At 35.7% G+C, this 11,259-nt stretch overlaps 1 protein-coding gene across 1 annotated transcript; it reads left to right on the top strand.

The window, feature by feature from the left end:
* The first annotated feature begins 8,744 nt into the window (after positions 1-8,744).
* On the top strand, positions 8,745-10,926 carry LOC110112436 (putative MO25-like protein At5g47540). The gene is made up of 5 exons (XM_020844657.2): positions 8,745-9,095; positions 9,476-9,637; positions 9,821-9,939; positions 10,375-10,449; positions 10,780-10,926. The coding sequence occupies exons 1-5, from the start codon at positions 8,922-8,924 to the stop codon at positions 10,880-10,882; spliced, it is 633 nt and encodes a 210-aa protein (XP_020700316.2). The 5' UTR covers positions 8,745-8,921; the 3' UTR covers positions 10,883-10,926.
* The last annotated feature ends 333 nt before the right edge of the window (positions 10,927-11,259 follow it).

The following is an 11,259-nucleotide window of genomic DNA, read 5'->3' as shown; positions in this document are numbered from 1 at the left end:
GATTCCTCCGACCACCTTCGCTCATTGACTATAGCCCTACTAACCAAATAAACATGTCAACACTTTTGTAAGAACAACTACCATGTAATGAGCTCTATACAATGTGTATTTGCTACATTGAGCTATCACTCTCCTTCAAAAAGGGTTATTATTTTTCTTTTTTTGGATTTCCCACGTAAAAATCTTGATATCTCTTATGAATGCTATACCCTTATCTTTTATTTATTTATGTGCTGAATTTTCATACAAAATAAGACAATAAACTTTTTCTCTCTCTATTGTCGAGAATATTCTAGGACGCAACATTCTGAATTTTCCCTTTCCTCTTTTTTTTCTTAAGCAAATTATCTCTCGGCCACTCAACAACTTATCCTCAGTTTTTCTTAAGCAAAATTCCCTTTTCTCTGTTTTTTAAATTTCCCCATATTTAGGGGTTTACCTTCTTGTTAATTTATAACAATAAGGGCTCCTAAACTAAATTGTATATTTAACTCACATATATAGAACTTTATAATTAGCAAAAGAAAATTCATAAAAAAACAGAAGTTGGGGTGAAGGTTAAGAGAGATTATTGTGTTCGGACACCTGACACAGCTTACGTTCGGTATTCACAGTACTGAGCAGTACTAAGCTCGGTACTGTGAAGTACTGAGTTCCGAGCAGTTCTGAGCTCTTGTACTGAGCAGTACCGAGCTCGGTACTGTTCAATACCGAGCTCAGTACCCAGTAGTATGTGATGTGGCGTATTTTCATTGGGATCCAAACATGTCCGGTGTCCGAACCCAATAATTTGCCGAAGGTTAAGCTACTGTTTAGCGAGTGTGGTCTTAAGCTGAGATTGATCTCAACAAGTTCAATTCAAAAGCCATAACCGATCTCTTATGTGCACTAAAGCTGGACAACTACATGCATGCGTTTATATTAGAAACCACAAAGGAAATTTGATTGATATAAGTTTATAATAATAAATGAAGGTACTAATGAAATAAGAAATGTTAATATCAGCAAAACTTAACAAGGAACTTTAGTTATATTGATTGAAATATAATAAAATTATTTCTGACATGAAGATTGTAGATTCTCTTCATTCACTTAGGCTTTGTTTGGGACGGCTTTCTTACTGGTTCTTAGAGCAGCTTTTTAAAATAAAAATTTTAAATTTTAAATTAGAAAGTTGTTTTAAGAAGCAATAAAAAAGTCTTCCTAAATGAAGCCTTAGATTTCATTTGGAACAACTTTCTTATTTCTTTGCTTTTTCAGACATTAATCATGGTTTATATTTGGTCCTTAGTATTTTGTTGCTTTCGGAAAATTTTTGCGCTTAGAATCTAATTAATGCAGCAGCTTTCAAAAAGATTATTTTCTTAATAGCAGCTTTATAGTCACCTTTATAAAAAACTGCAACCGTCCCAAACAGGAGCAACTATTACATCCGGTCATCGGATGCATCCAGAGACCAATAATCACGTGTCACATCACCTAAAACTTGGTATTTGATACTCGGTACTGCTCGGTATACATTCAGATGGTTCGGTTTTTGACCAGATGTAATAATTTCTCCCCAAACAGACCCTTATTCATATTGATAAAAATGTTGACTTGGTGCAGAAGTTCTGAGATATTTACTAAGGGAATGTGATATAAGGATTGGATTGTAGGGTAATATTCACCATTGAGTATGAGGATGTGAGTTCTTATACATTTGATCAGATATTAGGCTCTTTGATAGCATATGAACATGCTATTGCTAAAAGGGGAACTTAAAAAACCACTAAGAAGGACGGGATGTAAACGAGTCGAGCCGAGTATTTACCTAGTCGAGCAAAGCTTGTTTAAATGTCATTGAGCTCGAGCTCGAGCTTGTTCACTAAGCTCAAGCTTGATTTGTTAAAGAATTCATAGGCTTGAGCTCTTCTCGATTGCTCGAGCTCGACTCGATTGTGGAGCTTGATTTCTTAGTTTTAAATTAAAAAATCATTTTTTAAAAAAAATTATTTATAATATAGAATTGTTTTAAAATGATTAAAAATATTATATAATATTAATTTATATGAATTATTAAATACATTTTAATTTAATTGAGTGGATCAACAAGATTTTGAGCCGAGCGAGACTTGAGATCAAGTTCGAGCTCGTTTAATATACGAGCCGAGTATAATCTCAAGTTTGAATTGGAGGCTCAATAAGCTCGACTCACAAAACTCGAGCAGACTCCTAAGTCGGGTCGACTCACTAGCTAACACCCTTAGCTGCAGCATTCTCTTTGCAAAAAGAACAGTGAAAGTCTAAAGTCTGAACACAACCGTTCTTCTATCTTTGTCACATAAATTTTGTATTTTTATGACAACTGATATTTTTCTTTACATTTTGAACCTTCGAAGCATTCGCTTCTGACGGACATTTTTACATAACAATTATTTCTTAATTCCTCCAATCAAAAGAAGGTGGCAACAAATTTAACGTTTTTCAAAATAACTTTTTTTTTTTACACAAAAGTTTGAATCAGACCTACCACAAGGACAAATTCCTTTTATGCGTTTCTCCCATTATCTTTATTTATATTACATTTCCCCTTATTTGAGGCCTCTTATCTTCAGCTTAGAGCTGGCAGTGTGAGTCCAATTGTTGTTATTTGCCATTATCCATTAAAAATTTTATTTTTGAAAAAGACTTTCTCTCGCTATGTCCGGAGACTATTTCGGAAATTATTTGTTATAAAACAATAAAATTTTAAATAATTTTATTTATTTGGCGTTGATACGGCACCACAAAATTATCTTGATCAGGCACGAATCTCGAGGCAAAAAGCTAGTTTGAAACTTCAAAAATTAAATTCGAGAGCACCTGAACTCCGATTTCAGGGAGCTTACAGTCAAACTGAGTGTCTGGGAAATACGAACCCGACGACACCAAATTCAACCCAATCCGAGCCCAAATGGGTCCGAATCAAGGACCCGAAGCGCTATTGGAAGGTTCAAACCACAATTCGATTTACCAAACGGTCTCCGATTTTAACGAGCTTATACTCAAATCAAGCGGCTCGACGAGAAGAATCCAACGATCCCAAGATCGCCGAATTCCGACATCACTAAGGCCTTCAAATATCCAACAAACGGTGCATGATCGTAGGATTCAATATTGGCCGTCCATTCAACCACTCCCTATTCGCCCCTGATCTCGCGACTATTTACAAGCCATGCCACTCCATAAAAACTATAAATAGAGCCTTCATTCTACACAAAAGGGGGGAAGGGAAGAGAGAGAAGAAGAAGATAAAGGGGAAAAGGAGAACCCTCTCCTCCTCGACCACCGCCGGAGCTCTTCCCGCCGCCTGAATATGCCGGAACTCTGCCGGATTTTCGGGAAACAACGGAATTCTGCAAAACTTTGTAAATTTGCTTCAAGTTGTAATCTGATCGTCCTGATTTGTGGGACGAATCAGTTTCTTGTAATTTACAAAAACACTAGTGGAACTTTTGAGCTGGGCGAGGCCCCGTGAATTTTTCCCTCTTCTGGGTTTTCCACGTAAAAATCCTGGTGTTTATTTTCTTTTCTGTTTGTGTGCTGAATATTCGTGCAAAGCTCGGACGTGAATTTCTAAACTCTACCGCCGCATATATTCTAGCCCGCAACAGGGGTAATAAAATTTTAAATGTAATTAATTTATTTTGAATTTAGATGAAATGGGATCTTAATTATATGGGTAATTTATTTTATTGCGTTATTACTTTAACCAAATAATAAATTTAAGATTCATGATATGATTTACCTTCAACTAAGCAAGTTGAAGTAATTTTAGAACAAGGTCTCATTTGGATGCTTGAAACTAGAAAGTGTACGAGAAATCTCAGTTTATATGGTCCGTGATGTTTGATTTTGGATAAATATGCGCGTTGGTTAGTTTATTGGAGAAATATGCCCGAAATTTTTTTTGAGGACGAAAATATGTGATTATTGAATTCAAAATTATTCTAGGATTACACCAAACTATACTTAAAATATTGAGTGTTAAAGAGAATAAGCGAGTTAAGGACGAAAGAACTCTTTAATAGTAAGAAGATTTAATATTTTAGTAAAATGAGTTTGATTACAAAGAATTGAGTTTTTAGAGACTAATTGGGTAAAATCGGGTAAATTGATTTGAACTTGTAACCTCCTTGTTAGGATTGGTCCAGCTTTAGTTGCGTTGATCTGCAAGACATTACACTAATGTAAATACTAATATATATATGCTATAGGTTGATGTGGGTGGTATCCTTGTGTAGCCCATTGAAGAGGAATAAATAAAATTCCTTTTTAGCTCTCTCTCTCTCTCCCCCTAAGAAGCGGCGAATTATTGCATTAGGTCACCTAATGCAGAGATCCGTTCGGATCCTCTCTGTCTACAGTAACCTGCGATCACCTGACAGAGAGCCGAGTGGAGGCGATCTTAAGGAAGGTGTCTCTTGTAATCAAGAAGAGGAGGAGGTCAGCTTGTCGATAAAGCATGCCCAACAGCTTGACTTAGAAGGCCACATTCAAGCAGCATTTTTCGCATGAGGCGGACAGGAGGCTAGAGAGGGTGTTTGGAATAGAGCACGCAGAACCATGTTAGGGCACTAACTAGATGTTTGTGTTCGTGTTCTGAGCGAAGGTCACGTTCACGGAAAGGTGGACGCATGCAGGGTTCGTGCTAGGAAGGCAGACCTTGGGCTGGCAGAGCAATGTGCAGAGGCAGATTAGAGCCTCGTTTCGGAGGCAGTGGACATGCTTGTGAGCAGGTTGTGCGTGATCGGGCCTGAGGGAGTTGAAAGAAACTAGCAAATGTATGGTTTTGCATGAGTGACAAGAGCAAAAACTAGCGAACTGGATGTTCGTATAAGGTAGGAGTACTGCGGGACTATGCAGGTAAGCGTGGGTGAACTTGGGCTTAGGCTCGGGCTCGAGTAGTAGGAGGCAGGCTGCAACATGTGGCACTATAGGAGTAGGGCTTGAGATCAGGCGTGCTGGATTAAAAGCATGAGGAATTGGGAGTCTAATCTTTAACCATTCAAGAACAATTCTTGGAGACTTAATTGTGGCTGCAGTAAAAATCGAATGAGTGGCTCATGTTATGAATAAGCACAGGCATGCAGATTGTGGGAGGAATAACGATGGGCACAGGTGTGCGTAGTTTTGAACACACGAGAGCGTGAGCTGGAGTATGCTTTGTTTGCCCACCCTAACAAGTTTTTGGATCATGATTGTTATTTGAGGAAATTTATCTATTAAAGCATTGAGTATAAAGCTGAGTATATATATCAGATTAATTTAAGCAGACTTAATTTATCTTGAATTAGGTCGTCATAAAAATTTACCTTTATTATGAACGAATCTCAAGGTAATCCAAGTTGGAAACTTTTGAAATCAAAATTAGGACTATATGAACTCCAATTCCAGCAAAATTATAGTCAAACTGGTTGTCTCAAAGAGTAGAATACAACAACACCAAAGTTGGCACAATTCGAACCAAATAACTCCAAATCAAGGGGCCGAAGCATATTTAGAAGGTTCAAAGCATAAAGTGGATGACCAAATGAGATCTAAATATAACATACTTATAGCCGAATCTAGCTGCTGAATGAGACAAATCCGATGAGGCCAAGATCACCTAATTCTCATATAATTAGGCACATAAATTATTGATAAACTCTTTATGATCGAGGGGATCAATATGGGCAGTATGATGGAGCACTCCAAATTTTCCCCAGTTCTTCTACATATTTACGGGTATATCACTCTAAAAAATCTATAAATAGCATTTTACATGAAAGAATGAATTGGAACATTTAGTTGGAGATTGGAGATAGCTCTGAAGTTTCAAGGATCCTAGAATTCTACCCAAGCACGATCATCGGGGAACTTTCATTGGACCACTGCTTGACCGCCGACAGTCGTCAGACTACCGCTTATCCGTCGGACTTCTGCTCAATCATCGTTGGACCACTACCTGATAGCCTACTTCGGTCTCTAACCACCTCCTAGTAGCCAACTTTGGTCTCTCTAGCTACCATCACTCATCGACTATGGTCCACTTCGATCATTGTCACCCGCTGACTACAGTCCCTCCGACAAGCATCGCCCATCGACTACAGTCCCCTCTGACCAATGTCACCTGCTAACTATAATCCCTCTGACCTTCGTCATCTTCCGATTATGACTATGATCCCTTCGACCTCCGTTGCCCGAACTACAGTCATACTGACCAAATAGACATGTTAACACTCTTTTAAGAACAACTACTATGTAATGAGCTCTATATAATGGTTATTTGCTACATTGAGTTAACACCCTCCTCTGAAGGGGGGTTTTATTTATAATCAACCATCAATATTAGTTGATTCACTCAAACTAAGTCAGGCCTCATAGTTTTTTCTTTTTCAGGTTTTTTTCACATAATGTTTTAGTGTCTCTTATGAATGTTATATCCCTATCTTTTATCTATTTGTGTGTTGAATTTTCATACAAAAATAATAAGTTAAACTTTATATTTATCTATCGATGTGAATATTCCAGGATGCAACAATACTTGATACGGCATCACAAAATTAGCTTGATCGGGCACAAATCTCGAGGCAAAAGCTAGTTGGAAACTACAAAAATTAATTCCGAGAGCACCCCAACTCCGATTTCAGCAAATGATGTACATTTGTTACATCAATCCAAGGCCTTCTCCCAAGGAAGGGCCTCATTTGTAATCGACTACAATTACTAGTGGATTCATTCAAACTGGGCCAAGCCCCGTGGTTTTTCCCCCTTTTTCAGGGGTTTTCCACGTAAAAACTTTGGTGTCTCTTATGAACGCTACACCCTCTCACTTATCTGATTGTGTGCTGGATCTTCGTACAACGCTAAGACGTTAAACCATATATTTCTCTACCGCCGCGAATATTCCAGGACGCAACAATACTATAACAATATTTCATGATAATAATGTAAGAATCTTTGTCTATCATGCAAGAATTTTCATAAAAATGTAAATAAAATTCAATCACAAAGAATCTACAATTGCATGCAATATAAAAAAATACAACAATATGCATGTGATCATTTATTGAATCATGTTAGCTAACTGAATCAATATCATATGCAATGCAATCATGATTCATGACAAAGTCTATCCGATTACATTCATACCCTATTTAGGGCATTGTATCATATCTGCATTATTTCATCGGTACATATCATGTATGATAATGTATTTCATTTTGTATATGGGCATATCCCTATATACATGTATTGACATAAATATATCATTAGTAATAGGGAATGCAAACAAGCACTTGAATTTTATTGTGAAGACTTGCATTAGTGACACTGTGCTTCAAGATCTTCCAATCATTGTATAGAGCAACAATAAGGAGGATTTGATTGTGGACATCTTTTACTACATAGCTCAAAGTTTCATTAAAGTATCTTTAACATTAGCACATTTAAAATGATATTTAATCTTATTTTTTTTTTAATTAGAAGAGACTAATCCATAATCAAGTATTTTAAAATGTATTGATATATTTTGACTTTTAATAAAAAAATATGATAGAAATTCTCCCTATTTGCACTTAAGATCATAGATTCATAAATGTTCCCATAATTTATCAAGAATACATAGAGGCACCAAATATATGAAATGAAATTTCTAAAAGACATATTTTGCCTTATGCCATAGTAGAAAGAAATATCTAAACTATAAAAATATGGATACTTTTCTATTATTTTTTTAAAGAATTAGCATTTTCTATATTGTGGATAATTACTCGATAAACAAATGACATCATTTACCTAAATGCACATGATAAACAAAACATTTAAGATTACTCTATTTATATATTTAATATCTAAACTTCACTATCTTCTTACATAACGATCAAAACAACATATATCAGAAAAAAACATCTTCTTCACCCTCTTCGTTACGATCAGTTTCACTTCATCAAATTTCTTGTCTCTTAAACATCATCAATTTCATCACCCTTTGCCAGCAACATCTTATTGCTCTTTGCCAGCACACACGCCAGTATTTTCCCAAAAATAATCATGTTGTCATCATTTCCAACCAGATCTCATCCTATTTTCTTCATTTCATATTTGTCGTCCTACATTAACTTGTCTCGACTTCTTCTTCATCGTTGATATTTCCAACAAGATTTTTATTGAAAATTAATAGAATATTATATATTTATTATGTAAATATTGATGTATGTTGATTATGTAAATGTTATAATTTAGAGTGCTATATAAGTTAAACCCCATAAAAACATAAGAAAAAGTAAAATATGCCTCAACCTTATCATATGTTATAAACATAATAAATATAGGTGTATATATAGCCATATAGGTGTGTATATATATATTCAAAATGGTTAATTGACTCTTGATATAAAAAAATCATCATGATCCAGCACAAATCTCGAGACATGTCTTAGTTGGCAACTTTCAAAATTAAATTTAGGATCATCCGAATACTAATTTCAATAAACTTACAGTCAAAATGAACATCCCACTAAGACAAACCCAACAACATTAACATTGGTTCAATCCGAGCCCAAATGGACTCAAATCAAAGCTTAAAGTACATTGAAAAGTTTTAGAATATTAATTGGATGATCAAATAATGTCCAAATATAATATTCTTATAATAGAATTGAGCGGCTTGAAGAGATAAATCCAACAAGTTCAAAATTGTTTAATTCTAACATCATTGAGCCACTTAAATTATATTACGGGATGTTCTCTCTCTTCCTCTCTTGTTATCGTTCTTATTTCTCTCTCCTCGCATAGCATAGATGATGGCCGGTCACTGCTGCTGCTCGCTTTCGAGGATGATTCGCCGCTATTGCACGCCGCCCCTTAGCCGGGATTTTTAGCGGCAGCGCCGCCGATATCCAGCGGGAACCCTAATTATGGCAATCTGTAGTGCGTGGTTGAGCGTTCTTCCCAAGGGGAAGAGGAAGAGGTTGAAAGGGATCTTCAAGTCAAAGCCACGGACGCCGGCCGAGATCGTGAGGCAAACCCGCGATCTCCTTGTATACATTGATATGAAATCGAATACTCACGATGGCAAACGCGAGGAGAAGGTTTCATTTCTCATTGTCTTCTTTTAATACTGCCTCTCTCATTTTGTAGCTGTGATTGTCGTTTTGAAATTGTTTCCCCTGTTCTACTGCAATGTTTGGTTTCTATTGTTTGTTCTTGGCTTTTCCCAAAACCGCAGGCTAAGTGATTCTAATTTGATGAGAAGTAGATTACGAAAAGTGTTGTTTTATGGTTTTACTTTGTTTGGTGCGGATTATTGGGCCATTTAAGTGTCTTGCATTGGCATTTTGCTGATTGGGAATGATGTGCTTTAAAAATATTCAAATTCTGGCCTGTTCTTATCACAAATGTTTATTAAAAATTGTTAATGCTGGTTGATTTTATTACTGTTCCTGGTATTCATATAATATGTCTACTACAGATCGCCGAGCTTTGTAAATTGATTCGGGAGTTGAAATCTTTGTTATATGGGGACAGTGAAGCTGAACCGGTGCCTGAAGTATGTGCACAATTGACTAAAGAATTTTTCAGAGAGAACACACTACGTCTTCTCATAATTTGTCTTCCAAAATTGAACCTTGAGGTACCTCTACAACCTAATTTGTGACGGTTAATTCCTGCTAGTTAGCTTTTAAGAATTGATTTGAGCTAGTTATATAGTTATATAGTTTTAAGCCTTTGTTATGTATCAGTGCTTATCCTATTCTACTTGATATGCAGAATATCTATTCTTCATTGTAAATGTTTTCATTTGTGCTTTTTGTAGGCTCAAAAAGATGCTACTCAAGTAGTTGCAAATTTGCAAAGGCAGCCGGTTCATTCACGATTAATTGCTTCTGATTATTTGGAAGCAAACAAAGACCTTTTGGGCATTTTAATATCTGGGTGAGCTATTGCTTTTGAACCAGTTCTATATTCAGGGCCTTAGCGTAGTATAACTTTGAATTCAATTAGAAATTAAAATTTCGGATTGGTAAAGGAGGAAGAAATATTAGCTTTTTAGGCATCAATGAATATTTCATACAAACTAAACTCTGTAAATGTAAAGGAGGAAGAAATATTAGCTTTTTAGGCATCGATGAATATTTCATACAAACTAAACTCTGGTTTGTTTGGGAGGTTTTCTTACTGCTTCTTAAAGCAACTTTTTAGTACAACAAATAAATTTTTTATACTAAAAAACTGCTTTAGGAAATAGTAAAAAAGCCGTCCCAAACGAAGCCTCTGTAAATGATAGCTTCATGTGTCTTTGCTGTAGAAGATTTTTTATTTTAGATTTTTTTGTGGGTTCTCTTAACACTTGATGTATTATTAATGCAGATATAACAATATGGATATCGCCTTACATTATGGTGCCATGTTGAGGGAGTGCATCAGACATCAAAGTATTGCAAGGTATAGGTGGATCGAAATTGCGAGAAGTAGCAATACTTGCTTTTTTATAAGAATTACTTGATATAGGATTGCTGGACAGTGGACATTCATCCTTCGGCTTTATACTCCTTCATTCAAACTAATTAATTAGATACATACATCTTCATCATGTTTAGTTCTTTTACTCATTTGTAACCCTTCATAGATAAAGAAATATGCCATCAATTTTCTTCAGATCTATAATTCTTTCAGAAGGATCTGATGTCATTTCCTCTACCGATTATCTGTTTTTTGATGAATTGCTATTTTTAATTTAATTAACCTTTTTTGTATTTGATTATTTCTTTGTAGGTCTGTTCTGGAGTCTGAACACATGAAAAAGTTTTTTGACTATTTGCAGCTTCCAAATTTTGACATAGCATCAGATGTGTTTGCAACTTTTAGGGTAAACTAACTTTATCCTGTTCTCCATGAATAGTCAGAGCTATTTTTTGTTAATTAAATATTTCTTTCTATTCTCATATCATGGATGTTAATTTTATTCTTATGCATATTCTAGCACCTGTGAGTTATAGGTGACATGAAATATAAGTGAATTAGTACCCTTGAGAACAACTCAATACTTGTTTGTATAAAGTTTGTGTTGACCTCCATCGAATCCAAGAAAAAAAAAACATTTGTGTAGCGGTCGTTTCCCCCATTTTTTAAAATTGTGCAATATGAGGCTCGCCTTGAGGCCAACCTCGATCCTTAGCGTAATTCCAGTGAAAAATGCCTCGAGCTTTTTTAATGAGGCTTGCGCCTTAGCTTAGCTGAGGCCCGCCTTGAGTT

This window comes from Dendrobium catenatum, unplaced genomic scaffold, assembly GCF_001605985.2.
Source record: "Dendrobium catenatum unplaced genomic scaffold, ASM160598v2 fragScaff_scaffold_1422, whole genome shotgun sequence".
In the NCBI taxonomy this organism is placed as follows: domain Eukaryota; kingdom Viridiplantae; phylum Streptophyta; class Magnoliopsida; order Asparagales; family Orchidaceae; genus Dendrobium; species Dendrobium catenatum.
The sequence above is the reverse complement of the archived record's forward strand: the minus strand, read 5'-3'. Positions and strand labels throughout refer to the sequence as shown.

Coding starts and splice junctions, on each gene's coding strand:
- LOC110112436 (XM_020844657.2), top strand. CDS start 8,922: ATGGCAATCTGTAGTGCGTGGTTGAGCGTTCTTCCCAAGGGGAAGAGG. Junction 9,096..9,475: donor ATGGCAAACGCGAGGAGAAG/GTTTCATTTCTC, acceptor TGTCTACTACAG/ATCGCCGAGCTTTGTAAATT. Junction 9,638..9,820: donor TTCCAAAATTGAACCTTGAG/GTACCTCTACAA, acceptor TGCTTTTTGTAG/GCTCAAAAAGATGCTACTCA.